Below are 18613 nucleotides of genomic sequence, written 5' to 3'. Positions count from 1 at the left end.
TTTCGTCCGCAACCGCATCACAAAACTCATCATCCGCACCAACGTTTTTTGACCAAATTTCAAAGCCGCACCCGCCCGCCATCCGCTGATTGTTTTGCAGTCTATGGACGATGCAATGCTCTGCTGATGCAAGAAAGCCCTTGTCTGTTCTAGAAAGGATGCAGCAAAGATATTTAATGCTAATGTATGAGGCATAGGCCTACGCTGAGTTTCATTCATTTACGACGAGATGTGCTCTAGTTCACAATGCAATGCAAGTGAACGCGGCGCATCGGAGCCTCCATGTCACGGTTATTATATTGTCATTTGCTTTTTATTTATTAAATACATGCAATTGGTTGATGAAACATTTATTAAAATTAAGATACAATTTGTACAAAACGAAATTCGCTTTAAAGATAGGCTTTTAACAATGCAATGCAAGTGAACGCGGCACGCTGGTGCCTCAATGTCACGGTTATTATATTGTCTACTATATTTTCTTTTTATTTATTAAATAAATGCAATTGGTTGATGAAACATTTATTAAAATTAAGATACAATTTGTACAAAACGAAATTCGCTTTAAAGAAAGCTTTTCTAATGAAAAACTTAATGAAGTGGTAAAAATTATGTCTGACGATTTACAAAACAAAACTTGCGTTGGTACTTGGCAAAGAATCAAATACAGTTGGAAACGACGTAGACCATTAATGACACAGACTGTTAACAATTGTTTTTAATTAGTGTTTAAACATTCTCTATGATAAAAAAATATTTGTAAAAAATATTTTAATAACACGGTTTTGGCGGTTATAGAGATCTAATGACGGTGTTCGACTATAACCGTCGGTCTCACGGTTATATACTAACCGTCACACCCCTACATGTAAGCAGTTGACACCTTTGTCTTTTGTATAAGTTTGTAACAAATGTGTGCAAATTTCAGAGATAAAATACAGCATACATAACATACATAGCAATTTTTACGTAGAGAAGAAGAGACTTATTTTTATATTTTTAGTGCACACTTCTTACTAAATATGTAATTTATGGAGATATTACATATACATTTTATACTTGTTTCTACTAAGAGCAACGAGGTAGGGGGAAGCTACCACATGGAGAAGGAGGGCCTTAGGAGAAGCTTGGACCTCCTGGAGGATAGTGGTATAAATTTGGACTGCATTGTTACAGACCGTCACCCACAGATACAAAAGTTTTTAAAGGATCGTAAAATTAACCACTATTATGACGTCTGGCACATGGCGAAAGGTAATGCTTGCGTATTTGAAAGAAAGTAAATTTCAAATATTCATGGTATTAGTAGCTATCCATATTTCGGAAAAATCTTATTGCATCAAATAAAATAAAAATCTGATATGTTTTGCCTGTAAATTTTATTTCATCAGGATTGTCAAAGAAGGTTGAGAAAATTTCCAGAGAGAAGGACTGTAGTTTGGTGAAGAAGTGGCATAAGAGCATCATCAACCACCTGTACTGGTCTGCCAGCAGCTCTGATTCAGGACCTGAGAAGGTAGCCAAATGGACCTCTATCATGAACCACATTCAAGACATTCACACACATTCTGACCCGGCGTTCCCTCGGTGTCAACATGAACAAAGGGTGTCTAAGGACCATAGCAAGTGGTTTCATCCAGGTGTGTAACCTCAATGTGTTATTTGCCAAGTAAACAGTAAAAAGCATGTTATGTTAATCCTACAATATTCATGTGTTTTATAAATAACATCACACTGATTTCCCCCAAGGTTCAACAGCACTGAATAAGCTTCATAGGGTCCTGATAAACAAGAGAGTCCTTTCAGATGTAGAGAAGCTGAGCCCACATTACCAGACATCAACTGTGGAGTCATTTCACAAAGTCATCTCGCACTTTGCACCTAAAAATGTTGTCTTTCCCTTCATTAGAATGCTATGCAGGTATGTCTTCTCCCTCACAACTTGAACATAGGTCAGAACACAACACATAAACAGTTATGTTTGAAAGGGGGCATACTATTGTTTTCTGTCTAGGCAAACTGGTTTTCACAACCAAAATGCAGTGTAGTGCCTTTCAGTTAGAGTTTACAGAATGGTATAGATTTACTGTATTAGTATAAGTATATAAGTGCTATTTTTAATATTGTCATAATTTTAATGATAAATTAAAAAAGTTGATTTATTCACTATGACAATATGAACAATTTTTGTGTTTTTTTGTCTTATCCTTTAGGTTGTACCTTGCAGCAATGCACTTCAATGAGAATGCTGTCCGGCCACAATTGACATCATCTAAAGGGAAACCTGTGTACAAGCTTCTCTTTCCAAAGGCCAAAAAGGGAGGACATGCCGTCAAACCAGTAAAAACAGAGACAACATTTTGTACGTTTTTCATAAAAAATATTTATTTTAAACAATACTTACAAATGTGCAAATAAAATGAGTATTCAAATAAATAAAAAATAACTTATTATACTTTACAGGCTATGTCATCACCTTGATGAATACTGTTTTTGAAGAGGTTGTCCGTGATCCCCTTCCATATCTGGATGGAATACAGCAGATTCCTGTGCCTCCGGACCTGTCTTCTTAGCATGACAGACCTGCCATGGAAGAAGCCGTTGCTCAGCATGTGTCACGTTTCAGTCAAGGGGGGGTCTGAATCCAACATATTGCCCAGCAGCATCAGGAAACTCCCTTCTTATGCACAGCACCACACATGAAGGGATGACAACACGTACACTTCGACCAAGGAAACCCCAGCACCAGCTGACAAACCACCTGTAGGACAAGTGTCTGCACTGCCTGAAGAGAGAGAAGGAGAGAGAAATTTTTTGTGTGTGTTTTAGTATTTATTTTGTTCACAGGTCATTATGGGTCATGTATGTATGCTGCTGAGACACAATAAAAGTGTCACATCAATAAGTATCTGTCATTATTGCATGTTTCTTCTTTTATAACATACATTATACGGTATGGCTGTGCAATGCATTAAACTCATGATATAATATGGATGTAACTGAGCCCAATTATATTTACACTAAATGTAACAAGTGTGTGAAACTGCCCTTAACTTTCCGTCCCTCTGACTCTAATATGCCCATGGTCAGCTCTATATACATTCATTGCATTTTGCAAAGAATATATATTGAGGCACACAGGTTCAAGGCCAGGATGTTCTGTCATGCATGATATTGTATTAGGCACTTGTCTCATTCTTCTTGTGACCTGCAAAAGAAAAAAAATCATAATGGCACTGTTATTTACAGAAATCTTTCATAATTTGGAAGTAAGAAAGCACACCCATAGGTTGAATACATTTCTATCCAGTGTACTTTTGAAATACCTGTGGTATTTCCCTGCAACATATATTTTCTCTCTCAAGGGCCATGTGTGCACAATTTCCACAAGTACACCTGTAAAAAAAGATAGAACTTGATGTAAGTTTTTGTTATTATTTGGCAAAATCCTAATCACAATAAAGCAGCGGAGTAGTAAACATGATATTGACTATATTGAGTGGCTTCTATACTGTACTTTTGTTGGCTAAATAAATCGACTTTAATAGGCTAACTTACTGTAAATACTTTCCAAACAACACATTCACGCGCTACACAGTTCGCTGTTTTCTTACGAGAGTACTCTCGTGTTGCGTAAGTTTAGCTTACGCTACGGGAAAACTCCTTTTCTCGACAATACTGAAGCAAAAATTATCCTTAATTTTTAGAATGTAAAACGCATTTGCTGCAGCAGGCAGACACAGGCGAGACAGCTCGCGTGCCTATTGGCTGCTCTGCGGCAACTGCTGCAACCTATCAGTGTGTCTTGGCATGACTCCAGCGCCAATGGGAAACCTTCCCGCGCTGTCGTCATAGCCCGCCAAAATGGGGTGTGGCTAACCTATAAAACCCCCTCGCACAGGTTGCACAAGTGATTTCGTCTCCTTTCAGCGAAGGATCTTCCGAGAGAAGCAAACGCCGTCGAACAGCATTTCAGCGGGACGAGCTAGAGTCAAGGACCCGGCTGGATTTTCGCCACCTTCGCTCGCCGTACCTGCTGCACTATCCGGCGCTCATATCCTTTTCAAATTCTCACTGTGTGTGTTTGCCACTGCGACACGCACGCTTTTTCTCTCACAAAAGAGCAAAAAGGCATTTCTCAATGCCCATCACGTCCTGTGGCTCGTGCCGAGCCCTTCTCAGCGACGGGGACCGCCACGAGCTGTGCGCTTCCTGCCTGGGAAAGGACCATGCGGACCACGCGCTCGCCGAGGGCGGCTGCCGTGAGTGCGAATCTTTGCCTCTCTCGACCCTGCGGGCTCGACAGGCTTTGTTCGCCATCAAGCCCGCTGTTTCTACGCCTTCTGCTGGGCTGCGCCGTAAAAAGCGCCGCTCACAAAGGCCACCAGAAGCCTCTGTGAAAGAGCACTCGCCGGCGGCGTCCCCGCGTGCCTCTTTCTCTGAGTCCCCCGTCTCATTCCTAGACGGCCAACTCCCCGCTGCTGCGGCGCCCGACGAGATGGAGTGGGATGTCGCGGAGAATGACAGCTGTTCGATTCTGGCGTCCGGGAGTGAGGACTGGTCGGGTTCCATCCCTGACCCCGCCCCGTCGACGCAGGAATCCAGCGTGAGGGCTTCCGTCGATTCTGAGCTTCTCCGCCTCCTCACCAAGGCCGTAGAGGACCTCGGCCTCGATTGGTCAACGCCCAAGGAGCCCGCGCCTAACAGGTTGGATGGCTGTTTTCTGCCTGGACGCCGCTCTGCACCTGTTTCGAGGCCCGCTCCCTTTCTCCCCGAGCTGCACGATGAGCTCTCCAAGTCATGGTGAGCCCCGTACTCGGCCAGGCTAAGATCCTCTGTCTCTTCGACGCTCTCCGCGGTTGACGGCGCGAAAGACAGGGGATATGTTTCTGTTCCTCCCGTTGCTCCCTCTGCGGGATGGCGGTCCAAGCTGAGTCTGCCTACTAAAGCCTGCCGGACGACTTCGACGCTGATCGGTCGCGCCTACGCCGCCGCCGGTCAAGCTGCCTCCGCTCTGCATACCATGACCGTTTTGCAGATTTATCAGGCCAACCTTCTCCAGTCGCTGGACGAGGCTGGCCCATCTGCGGAGAGCGTGACGGATCTGAGAAGCGCAACGGATTTAGCTCTGACTAACAGTCCACCAATCAGAAGTCTCCATCTGTCAAGTGAGGTGCTAAGGTTACAATTGTTAGTACACACAAGAGACAGCAGATGTCATCATCTGCTGTCTCTTGTGTGTACTAACAATTGTAACCTGAGCACCTCACTTGACAGATGGAGAGTGAGACTTCTGATTGGTGGACTGTTAGTTCATAAGAAACTTTGTTTGTTTGAGATCTGTTTAACTCCCAGAAGAAGGCATGTAGCCGAAACGCGTTGGAGTTTTTTAGAAGGTTAATTTGACCAAGCCATAATAATAAAGTAGGGGTGGGCGATATCTCGATATTTACGATATATCGAGATATTTTTTAAACTCGATATGGATTTTGACATATCGTATATATCGATATATTGTTTATATTTAATTCTGATTTCGCCACTTTGCTTGTTTGCCTTCTATGTGCTGTGCTCGCCGTTGCCGTCCTCCGCCTGCTTGCTTTTGTTCCCCCTCCCCTCGCGTGTTGTCTCATTCAACCAAGTCACATCAATCTTTCCCCGCCCAGCGAGTGCTTGAAGTGCGTCAGAAACAGCGCGCGCGCGATCAGTTGTTGTTGCTAATTTTTTGTGTAGCGTCGCCTCTCGCCGCATTGCTTTTGTTTGAGGGCGCTTAACACACTCACACTTAACATGGTCCCCTGTAGAAACGGGCCTGGCAGCTCGCGCCAGGTCTAGACACGGTGAAAGTTTCCTGATTGTGACGGATGGCCGAATTTACATGACACATTATAAATTAGCATTAGCCTACCTATTCTGCTATAGATACAGTGCCAAAAAGAAGAGAAGAGGATAAAGACAGAGGTAAAGTGATGTAATGAATGAGCAGTTTATCTAATTGCATAGTAGTAAGATACTGTAATTTAATGGCAGTTATTTTTACCTTAAACTTTATGCTAGCAGTTGTTCTGAGTTCTCCAGAGGCCTAAGACAGTGTGATTTTGTAACAATCATGTCAGTTTTTAGACGCATTTTTATAACTTTTTTTTTAAATTAATGTTTTACTCTACAGTTGTGCAGTTTTTGGGGGATATATGGCATTTTTTAAATTTATTTGCCAAAATTAGTAATGATATTTATATACAGGTTTATTAAAAATAGTGCAATATGTATTATTTCTTCCTTTATTTTACAGTTAAATTATTATTTTTGTATACAGGGATTTTTTTTTTTTTTTAAATGTCGCAGAAACATTTTTTTCATACATGAACTGCCTACCTATTTGCACTTCAATAAAAAAAAGACTTTGTAGTATTTGGCATATTTGTTTTTGCAGTAGTTTTTGGGGGGTTATTTTTCCTGTAAAGATATCGAGATATATATCGTATATCGAGATATATTTTTTGCTCCATATCGCCCAGCCCTATAATAAAGGCTTTTTAACTTTTTCAATTGAGAGTGCCTCTGAGTTCTTTTTTGATTTTTGAAATATTTTATGGTTTTGAAACTGCTTAATATGGCAGAATATATGATCATGTAATATAAATATATATGTTAGTAAATAGACTTGATTGAACTTCCATAAACCTGTAGAGTAATGGTCTGAATTCAAACATTCCCACACGCGAAGTGGAGCATCCATGTGACTAGAAAGAAAGTGAGGCTTCGATTTTTCGTTGATCACATGTTTTTCTGAAACGCTGGTTACGTATCAATGATTCTTTAAATTTCGGATTAACCGCCATTAGTGGATAATCTCAGCACCAACCAGATAGGTCGAAAAAAACATATAATACCAACAACGTACAGTAGTGAGGTGAGCACTGCAGCTCAGCGCCCCACCTCGAACGGCTCTTACATTACGAGTGACCGGGAGCCCAGATAGTAAACTGACTCCAGAACAGATCCGCCCCGGAAGTATCACAAACTCCGGACAGATCCGCAAAAGGAGTCTGGAACGGAGTCCGCTTGCACAGCAGAACGGATCTGGAACAGCGTTTCCGCTGATGAATCAGATCATCCTGATCCGATTCGGACCCGTTCATGAAGCATCTCATCTGGCTCGGATCCGATTCGGACCCGTTTATGAAGCAGTTCATCTGGCCCGGATCAATCTGGACCTGTTTATGAAGCAGTTAATCTGGCCCGGATCCAATTCGGACCCGTTTATGAAGTAGTTTACCCGGCCAGGATCCGAATCGGATCCGTTTATGAAGCAGTTCATCTGGCCCGGATCCGATTCGGACCCGTTCACGAAGCAGTTCATCTGGCCCGGATCCGATTCGGACCCGTTTATGAAGCAGTTCATCTGGCCCGGATCAATCTGGACCTGTTCATGAAGCAGTTAATCTGGCCCGGATCCAATTCGGACCCGTTTATGAAGTAGTTTACCCGGCCAGGATCCGAATCGGATCCGTTTATGAAGCAGTTCATCTGGCCCAGATCCGATTCGGACCCGTTTATGAAGCAGATCATCTGGCCCAGATCCGATTCGGACCCGTTTATGAAACAGTTAATCTGGCCCGGATCAATCTGGACCCATTAAGGTTGATACCTTATTCAAAATGCATCAAATGGCCAAAACTAGCTTCAGAAATATCTAAAATATAGCTGACAAACATTATAGACTAGATTGCTATATAACGCTTGAATATTCCATATGTCTTCCTTTATTAATATTAATTTAAAACATAAAATCATTCAAAACTTGAAAAAAAAAAACTTATCCTTTTAAGCCAGTAACAATAAAACACTTTTAAAAAGTAGGTAATTACAGACTGCAAATACAATGAAAATGTTTTACAGGAAAATAAAAATTCAACCATAAATTAAAAACACTATTTTATTTAATGAAAAACTTTAGCTCAGTGTCATTTTCCATTCTACAGAGTGTGACAACCTGCGTTTGGACATCAACAAACTGAAATCTGAGAATGAGGAACAAAAGGCAACACTCTTCCTTTAAAAACACACTTTTCCGTTAGCTCCATCAAGAGCAAAGCAGAGCTCTGTCTTTCACAGGTCTGACCAGTGTCGTTTATGAGTGGTTGATTCAATTAAGAGATGATTTATACAAAACGAAATTAATTTTAAAGAAAGGCTTTCTACAAAACAAAACTTAATAAAGTGGTCAAAATCATGTCTGACCCATCTTATGATCCTATCTTCCTCATGCTGTTCACTTTTCATATAACCAACATAGATGAAATAAAAAAATAACTTTATATTATGAATCAGAAATATGATTTTAAATCATAAAATCTAGGCTATATCAGTGAACTGCACACTGGTTTAAAATTGTTGTAATTAAGACATGTTGGAAAAGGTGTTTATCTTTCATTTCCAATGTGAATATCATAATGTATTGTCTTGAAAATGATTGTGTGCTGAATGAAAACTCCTCTTAGGAATTTCACCATTCAATGTGAATTTATCTGAGAATATTCTTCAATAAGGAAATCTATTCAGTGATTGGTCCATGCCAATGTCGTCATTTCGTTTGTGGCACAGCAAAGTGTCGTGAATCATCTCTAAGACTGACAATTAAAATTTTGTCCGACACTCTCAGTAAAAAAGGTACAAAAGCTGTCACTGGGACAGTACCCTTCAATAGGGCTCTAATATGTACACTTTTGGTACCAATATGAACCTTTGAGGGACTAATATGCACTCTTTAGGTACAAAGGTGTACCTTTTGAACAGCGTGACAGCCTTTGTACCTTTTTTTGTGAGAGTGTACACCAATCATAAATCGAGTTGCTGCCATTCAAGTTCTTCACATGAAATTATTCTCAGAAAAAGGTTGTGTGGTTGAATGTCAGGACCAAAGTGTTTTAGCTAAACTAAAATCTTTTTACAAGAGCACATGATGCTGTTACATTTAAATGTTTCTCAGGACCACATGATGGTATGTTACATCGAAAAAGTTCTCATGAACACATGATTGTATGTTATACTAGAATGATCATGCTTAAACTAATGGTTGTATATTTGTTAGTACTACAGTGCAGGCTACATGACATGATTCTTCATGAGCATAAGATTGTAACTTGTATACACAACACTTGTTAACACAAGGCATGGTACTGTGATGATTACGATACATGAGAAAATGAAACACTGTTTATGAAATAAGTCAAACCCATCAAACCCCTTTGTCAACAGTGAATGTGTGAGCTAAATCTCATTTCCGAAACATTGATCCTCATTACCGAAATGGCATATTCATTACCGCAACATGTATCTTTTTTACAAATTAAGTAATATTAGATAATCATATTTTGTTTTAAAATGTATATACATATTATACAACAGTACTTATTTAAGGTCTGCTACATAACAAATGTGTATGTTATCTTTTAGTGAAACAATTAAATAAAAGAAATTGTAAATCATCACGTATGTTTCGGTAATGAGAGAAAATAAGGAAATTACAAAAAATAATAAATATGAAAAAGTAATTTCTCCAGTGTTTTACATAGCTTTGAGCATGAGTAATAAGAGTCTACTTTAACATTAGCCAAAAATACACATTTTTAACCATATATTTAATGTAATGTCATGTTGCGGTAATGATAATTTTTTATGGACTTCATCTAAAAAATGTAAATAATTACATAGGAAATATTTTTTTAAATCTTCTAAAAATAATGGTTATAGTAAGTTCAGGCCTTAATCTTATATGTGCAAAAAGAAATTGGTTTCAAGGGCATTTTAAAAATTCTGATGCTGGACACCTTCTAAACCTGGATTTCGTGAGAATCACCCATACGGGCCCTGATGATGATAAACGCAATAAATCTCATTTATATTCACAGTACATTCAACAAATATCTGCTCGTTTACATGCAAATATATAATTCCTCCAAACACCAGAGATCTGCTCCTGATATGATGAGCTTTATTTGTGTCTGTCTAGTTCTTGTTCACAGAGGCGTAAAGTCCGGCCTGCGGTTGAGCTTCTCTTCCTCTGATGGCAGCATAAGTCACTGTATCATCATGATCCTGAAAGAACAGCACAGATTCTGTCCATCAATGTTTGAACCACAGCCATTATCATTATTATTAGTGCATGAGCTTCATTTATCTGAGAGTCAAACTCATATACAGTGAGGAAAATAAGTATTTGAACACCCTGCTATTTTGCAAGTTCTCCCACTTGGAAATCATGGAGGGGTTTGAAATTGTCATCGTAGGTGCATGTCCACAGTGAGAGACATAATCTAAAAAAAAAATCCAGAAATCACAATATATGATTTTTTAACTATTTATTTGTATGATACAGCTGCAAATAAGTGTTTGAACACCTGTCTATCAGCTAGAATTCTGACCCTCAAAGACCTGTTAGTCTGCCTTTAAAATGTCCACCTCCACTCCATTTATTATCCTAAATTAGATGCACCTGTTTGAGGTCGTTAGCTGCATAAAGACACCTGTCCACCCCATACAATCAGTAAGAATCCAACTACTAACATGGCCAAGACCAAAGAGCTGTCAAAAGACACTAGAGACAAAATTGTACACCTCCACAAGGCTGGAAAGGGCTACGGGGAAATTGCCAAGCAGCTTGGTGAAAAAAGGTCCACTGTTGGAGCAATCATTAGAAAATGGAAGAAGCTAAACATGACTGTCAATCTCCCTCGGACTGGGGCTCCATGCAAGATCTCACCTCGTGGGGTCTCAATGATCCTAAGAAAGGTGAGAAATCAGCCCAGAACTACACAGGAGGAGCTGGTCAATGACCTGAAAAGAGCTGGGACCACCGTTTCCAAGGTTACTGTTGGTAATACACTAAAGGTGATGATACACAGGGCAACTTTTTGAGCAATATTGCTGGGCAATGTTGCCGTCAACGGGCAACCAGGTGAGACACAGGGCCCACGACCGATCTAAATTATCCAGATATAAATGTATTGCCCATTTTCAATGGGAAAGTGCCCAAGAAACAATCGACCGGCAAGATTGCCCAGCAACTTTGCTCAAAAAGTTGCCCTGTGTATCATCACCTTAAGACGTCATGGTTTGAAATCATGCATGGCACGGAAGGTTCCCCTGCTTAAACCAGCACATGTCAAGACCCGTCTTAAGTTTGCCAATGACCATTTGGATGATCCAGAGGAGTCATGGGAGAAAGTCATGACTGATCTAGAGAAGATCTGTGTGGAGGAGTGGGCCAAAATCCCTCCTGCAGTGTGTGCAAACCTGGTGAAAAACTACAGGAAACGTTTGACCTCTGTAATTGCAAACAAAGGCTACTGTACCAAATATTAACATTGATTTTCTCAGGTGTTCAAATACTTATTTGCAGCTGTATCATACAAATAAATAGTTAAAAAATCATACATTGTGATTTCTGGATTTTTTTTTTTTAGATTATGTCTCTCACTGTGGACATGCACCTACGATGACAATTTCAGACCCCTCCATGATTTCTAAGTGGGAGAACTTGCAAAATAGCAGGGTGTTCAAATACTTATTTTCCTCACTGTAGATGAGAGAAGCTGCAGTGATTGTCTCTGAATAGGACTGGTCAGTGGACCGTGATGGAGATACTCACACTGACCGATTTTACTGGCTTTTTCTTGTAAAAAGTGACCTCATTGTAAGTCACATAATCATCTGTCTGCTCCTAAACATCAATGCAAACGTGCAGAGAATCAAGTTTAGCACACAGAACAGACATATATCTTAGAATAACACAAAAGCTTTGGTCCCACTTTATATTAAGTGGCTTTAAGTACTATGTACTTACATGTACTTACATTGAAATTAATCATTTTATACAATGTACTTATTGTGTAACTACATGTTTTTACATTGTACTTACATTTTAAAAATTCCTGCATGTAATTACAGCTGTAATTAATTTATGTAATTACAGCTGTAATTAATTTATGTAATTACATTTGTAATTACACAGTTGACCCTTCCCTTACACCTTAAACCTACCCAATCCACCACACCTGTCCCTAACCTTACCCGTATCACACCTCAATAGCAGCAAAAGTGTTTTACAATACAACATGAACACAATAAGTACATTGTACTTATTTTTTTTTTATGTAAGTACATAGTACTTAACGCCACTTAATATAAAGTGGGACCAAAGCTTTTAGTAAATCACAGTGAATGTAATGTTTGATGATTTAGAGGACTCACATTGGCTCTTGCAGCGGGAGGAATGGACATGTTGATCGTCTCATTCGTCCCTTTATGTTCATTCTCATCTTTGACCTTCAGACAAAAACGGTTAAAACTGCATGAATGACACTTTATTGAGCTTTAAAGACAGTAATCAAATCTAAATCACTACTGAACTCACCTCCGAGTCGACAGTCCCTCTTTTATCATCTGTGGGTTTTATCATAAAACACGCGCACAACACAGAAAGTGAACAATAAGATGTTTTTGAAGCATTGCATTGAATGGTAAAAATGATTGTTGTTTGAGTTGATGACTCTTTGAGATTGACATTAGCAGGAATAAACTTCTGTTTGAGAATCATTTACTTTTCTATGATACATACAATCTGAACATGACGTGTTTGTTTGCTCATCTGAACTGTTTTTAACTGTTGTAAAGGAGTAAATGTGAAAACTCACCGGCTGTTTTTCTGCAGATCAGCCAGAGAAGAGCGAGAAGGAGAACAGCGACGGAGATCCCTATGACTGAAGAAGAGATCGAGCACAGAGTCAGAGAGGCTGTCAATCATAATCAGCCCTTCTGAGTTATGCCCTGTCACTCATTTATTGTATATTGCTGTTGAAATTCAGCACAGTACGCTTTCAGATGTTAGAAATCATCTTCATACTTTAACATGGGATGGAATGTATATTTATGCACCTAAAAAAAAAAGATTGTTTTGGATTTATTAAAACATAAAATAGTTTATGTTAATGATGTAAATAGTAAATGATGTTTATGTTAAATAAACAACTCTTCGAGCCCTAATGCCATATAACATCATTTATGTAGAATTATGGGTTATAAAGCATTATAAGAATTATTTATAAAGCCTTAATAGACATTAATAAGCAGTTTATAAATACAGTTATGAATGGTGTATTCTTGATTTAAAAGCATAATGTGTTTAATAATTGTATTTTCATGATCAATTTATCATTTCTTAATGAATTATTGCATTATTTACAAACCAGTTATTTAGGAGTTGTCAGTGGTTCATAAGATCACTTAGAAAGTGTAAGTAAATGTAATTCAGGTAAAACGTTTATAAAGGAGATTTAAAGACTCACTGATCTTCTAAACAGAAAAAGGAAACAAACACACACACACAGTGATACAGAACATACAAATATTAAACTGAGTCTCTAAATCTCCTTTATAAATGCTTTACAAGGCATAACTAGTCCTCACAAAAATAGTTCACTGACCACTACTAAATGCTTTATAACTACCTGAATTAACCCTGAATTACAGTAGAAATACATGTTAATAAAGCATTTATTATCACACTAATAACTATTACTATATGTCTGAATAATAATATGTATTTAAACAGTTTATTAATCATTTACTTACACTTTCTAAGTGATCTTATGAACCACTGACAACTCCTGAACAACTGGTGTGTAAATACTGCAATACTTCATTTAGAAATGATAAATTGATCATTAATAAAGTATGAAAATACAATTATTAAACACATTATAGATATGCTTTTAAATCAAGAATACAGCATTTATAACTGTATTTATAAACTGCTTATTAATGTCTATTAATGCTTTATAAATGATGAATGAACTGTTTACTAATGCTTAACTAATGATTAATAGTGTGCAGTTATTATAAAGTGTTCCCGTCTTTATAGTAGAGTCTGTGATGTGGACTGGATTCACTGCTGTCGCTGTAAGGGAGGAATGTTAGTTCAGATGATCAATACTGTACAATATGGCATTTATTAATCAGCTAACAGACAAGATAACTAGCGCTATACGTCTAGAGACTCCACTAAAACTGATGGTTGAGAAGAAAATGGTGTGTGAGCTGCTGATGTGATGATGTACCTTTAGATCTGTGTCTCTTTATAGTGGAGGGATCCTGAGAGTCTGTGGCTGGAGTCTTTGAACGAGGTTGAGCTGTAAAGCATGAATGTTAGTACAGATCCATCATACCTGTAACGGTCACCAGCTGGAGTGCCCTTGAGAGCCACCAGAGGGCACTCCACATAAGACTATTATCACTCACAAACTACATTTCCCAGAACTCACTGCCCGGACTCATCATCACTTATCACTGATCACATTCACCTGTACCTCATTCACTGATTGCATTCACCTGTGTCTCATCATCCTGTTAGTCTCAGTCTATTTATACCATGTTCATTCATTCACTCACCGCAAAGTCTTGTTTAAGTGTTACACTGCATTTCTGAGCATTCTCCTGGTTTTCTTGTCTCTTGGTTTTGGATATCTTGCCCTGTTTCCTGGATTACTCTCTTGCCTCTGGTCCCTGCCTGTTTTGTTTCTTTGTTTCTTTGTTTCTTTGTTTTGACTGCCTGCCTGTGTATGACCCTTGCCTGTACATTGGATTACGCCTCTGGATTGCCCCATACAATAAAGATGCGTTAAACCTTTGTGTCTCGGAGCAGATCGTAACAATACCATAGAAAGTGACAATCACATTTTAACTTTGATCATCATGTTACATAATGCTGTCAAGTTTCAATTCTTTCATTATTTACAGCAGCACTTTCTGGACCGGTCATTAGTTTGAAGCGATGCTTGATTTACTCTTCTGTCAGAGTCAAAGAAGCTTTTGTGAGTGTGTTTATAAGAGTTTTGTGAATTTGTGGAAAAGTGTCCTTTTAAACTGAACATATAAAAACACTGACCACGCAGAGAAACACGAGCATCAGTTCCTTGTTTTCCATTCACATATTGTCGGCAGGTGTAAACCCCATAATCTTCTTCTGTGACGCTCTTGATGTTCAGAGAGCAGTCAGACCCCAGACTCAGTCTCTCATCTTTCCCTGTATTCTTCTTCACTTTCCCTTCAGCAATCAGTTCATCTGTCTTTGAAGGACTGAAGCTGTTATAGATCCATGTGGCTGATTTGCAGTCAGAACGAGCATTATAACAGGGCAGAGAGACATTTTCACCAGAACTGATGAGCATATCAATGTCATTCACTACACTGGTACCTGAAACACATTACATTTGAGTGATCATTATGCTACATATTAATGAATGAAAACATAAAACACACCAGCATAAAAAGCAGACAGTTCAAATCATATTAGTCTTTATCAGAGGGCTGTTCAAATCACGGACACACTCTTAATATGAAGATGTTTGAGTGACACTATGTCCAGAGTCAGGAATAATACAGTAGGATCTGTGTGTATCAATACACAACTCTGAGATCACAACGTGAATGTGTGCAGGAATAAACTGAGCATGTTCAAATGAACTCTTTCCAGACCAATTCCACTAAATGTCTTTAGAGATAATACAGATTTCTTTACCTGTGAGAAGTGAAGAGAGAATGATCAGTCCCAGCAGACACAGATTACACTTATCAGCCATTTTCTGTTTCTGACACTCTTTCTTTTCTTTACACAGTATCAACTCTTTCTTTAAACGTCGTCATCGGGGCTGATCCTGTAGATGCTAACTTCCTCTTATCTGAACAACTGAGTGTTGAAATCGTGCTAAAGTTAGAGTTAACCACATTACTCACTCTGTATTTGGTCTGAATCCCATTTATAGGCTCTACTTTTGCACACAAGAAAATTACCGTTAGTTTCACAGATTTCTTTTAGCAGTTTCCTGCATCCGGTTAAATTCTGGAAATAAAATAATTGTATTATTAGTGATGAATTGGTTTGTTACTGAAAAGTTATCTACTATCCAGGACTCCTGAATTATAAATTCTTTCCTGTAGTTTAAACGGTAGAGCATTGGAGCTTGCAACGCTAAGATCATGGCTTCGAATCCCAGGGAAAACAAGAACTGATAAGAATGTGTACCTTGAAATGCAATGTAAGTCGCTTTGGATAAAAGCGTCTGCCAAATGCATAAATGTTAAACAGTTTTTCAAGTGTTTTAAAGTAATTATTAGTATCACAACACAACACCTTGAGATCAAGTACCCATTCAAGAGGTCAATGTCACTGGCAGGATTTCTGGGACTGCCAAATGGTGGCATCAAAAGATTGGGCGATGGACAGTACCTGATTCTCCCAAAGGAAAGGATGGATACTACCTCCAGGTGAATACATTTTTTTCAAGAAAGTAGATTAGCTCTATTATTAGACACACATTGTATTTTAAACTTTTTTCTACTTTTTACACAGGCTATTGTTATGAATACTCCGAGACACGAAGATTGATCCAAACGCAGTTTTATTAAATAAGGGTAATCCAAACTCGAAATCCAGTAAACAGGCAGTGGTCAAGGCAGGCAGCAATAAACAGAGTCCAATAAACAATCCAGATAGGGGCAGGCAGAACAGAGTCAGAAACATTAAACAGTCCAGGGTCAAAAACAGAAAACAAACACGCTCAGAAATGCAGACTAACAGTACAACAAGACTTCGCGATGAGTGAATGTGAAAACCAGGTATTTATGGTGTGAGTGAAACAAGGTGATGAGAAACAGGTGAAAGAGATGAGTGCTGATGAGTCCGGGCAGTGCGTTATGGGAAATGTAGTGTTTGAAGGAGTGATCACAGTCTAGTGTGGAGTGGCCTCTGTGTTTTAGATTTTTCAGTCAGGTTTTAAAGATTACCACAGTACAGAGTCTGCTTGCACACTCCTTGTTTGTGGGTGTTTGCCAAACAGCATTAAACCGATAGCGCTAGGCTTCTGATGGGGCCTCGCAAGTGGGATCATATCTCTCCTATTCTGTCCTCTCTGGGCTGGTTCCCAGTCCAGTACAGGATTGATTTTAAGCTCCTGGTATTTGTTTGCAAGTCCTTGAATGGGCTATTTCCCTGCTACAGTACCTGTCAGAGCTCTTACAGGTGCACAAGCCCCTTAGGACTTTAAGGTCGTCTGACCAGTCTGTTTTAATTGTTAAGAGGACTAGGTATTAGCGAAGGGGTGATCGGGCCTTTGCAGAGGCAGCACCGAAGAAATGGATAGTCTAGCGTCTCACATTAGAGTCGCTCCAACTCTAAACATTTTTAAAATATGTCTGAAGGTGCATCTTCTTTGTCTAGCATTTGAGACTGCAGTGTGTTGAGGCATTGGTCTTGTTTGTACTGTTTTTAGGTGTCTTGTCTGTGTTAAAATGTTGGTGTTTTACTTTTATTAGGAATAGTTTTATTATTGTACAGCACTTTGGTCAATGCTCTGTTGTTTTAATAGTGCTTTATAAATAAATAAACTGAGGAAAAACTGCATAAACAGAACAGACCGGAACGCATACAAGCTACAGCAAAAATGGAGGCCTACATAGATGAGAGAAGAGGTTAGAAAGTACCCTCATTTGTACAACTCTAGCGTGAAAGAATACAAAGACATTGACATGGGTTGTAACTCATGGTGAGAGATTGCTTAAAAATACTGCTCAAAACTGTACATGCGTCTGTGTATCAAATGTCAGTCAAATGAAGTATATTTTGCAAAGCTGTGTGTTCAACTGTGAAAAAAGAAGTACTGCTTAATTTTGTACTTAATGCACTTTAGTTATGGGAAATAGTGCGAAGGTCCAACTAAAGATATACTTAAGTATATTTGATTGTGCTAAAGTGGAACAATTGCAAGTTTACTTTAGGTACACTTTAAATTTTTTGCATTTAAAGACTGATATTATACAGAGATCATACTATAATTACTACTAATAATATTACAGTAAAGGGATAGTTCACCCAAAAATGTATGATGAAAAATATGATGTTTTTTTCTGCTGTTTTTTTCCATACTATGGAAGTCACTGGGGCATATCAACTGTTTTGTTACTCATATTCTTTAAAATATCTTCTTTTGTGTCATAAAAAATAAATAAATAAATTCTATACAGGTTTGAAACAACTTGAGGGTGAGTGAATGATGACAGAATTGACATTTTTGGGTGAACTAACCCTTTAAAACACATTTTAGGCTTATTTTTTAAGAAATGTGCATTGTGCAATAAAGAAGTACTCCAATAAAGTTTTATTATAATATTTATATAAGAAATTCTGAAGCGATATGTCAGTATTTATGTTAATGGATTTGCAGTATACTTAGTATGAAATAAATGTATTTTAAATACATTTTGGTAGAGGTTTTTTCACTAGGGACATCTGTGACGCTGTCACACATGACACATGTTTTAACCACTCTGTATATTATAATGATTTTATGTATATTAGAGTTTTAATAGGTTTACATGTTGTCTTAGTCATTTTAGTCCATTTTATTCCTCTTATCTGTTTTTATGTGTGTATGTCTTTAAATGATTATGGTCTGCCTGTCATGTGAGCAATCACATGACAGGAAACAGGAAATAGCCAGCATAAAGGAAGCAGCATGGCAAACAAACAGGGTCTCTGTCAAGAGGACCAAAGCTG

The 18613-nt window shown here is 38.5% G+C and overlaps 1 protein-coding gene across 1 annotated transcript; it reads right to left on the bottom strand.

Moving 5' to 3' along the window:
- Positions 1-9204: 9204 nt before the first annotated feature.
- LOC307166915 (uncharacterized protein) lies at positions 9205-15742 on the bottom strand. The gene is made up of 8 exons (XM_079885681.1): positions 15581-15742; positions 14948-15256; positions 14121-14192; positions 12699-12764; positions 12419-12447; positions 12256-12330; positions 11654-11725; positions 9205-10101 (listed from the first exon to the last, which is right to left on the bottom strand). Exons 1-8 carry the CDS (start codon positions 15639-15641, stop codon positions 10012-10014), a joined length of 774 nt encoding a protein of 257 aa, XP_079741807.1. The 5' UTR covers positions 15642-15742; the 3' UTR covers positions 9205-10011.
- Positions 15743-18613: the final 2871 nt, after the last annotated feature.

This window comes from Squalius cephalus, assembly GCF_949319135.1.
Source record: "Squalius cephalus genome assembly, chromosome: 11".
NCBI classification, from domain to species: domain Eukaryota; kingdom Metazoa; phylum Chordata; class Actinopteri; order Cypriniformes; family Leuciscidae; genus Squalius; species Squalius cephalus.
Note: the sequence above shows the minus strand (reverse complement) of the source record. Positions and strands in the feature narration are given on the sequence as shown.

Bases quoted from the DNA above. Each gene is read 5' to 3' on its own strand.
- LOC307166915 (XM_079885681.1), bottom strand. From the start codon at position 15,641: ATGGCTGATAAGTGTAATCTGTGTCTGCTGGGACTGATCATTCTCTCT. The intron at 14,193-14,947 runs GTCAGTGTTTTT...CATGCTTTACAG, and splicing joins TGCTCGTGTTTCTCTGCGTG to CTCAACCTCGTTCAAAGACT. The intron at 12,765-14,120 runs GTACATCATCAC...TCTCTTCTTCAG, and splicing joins AAAGAGACACAGATCTAAAG to TCATAGGGATCTCCGTCGCT.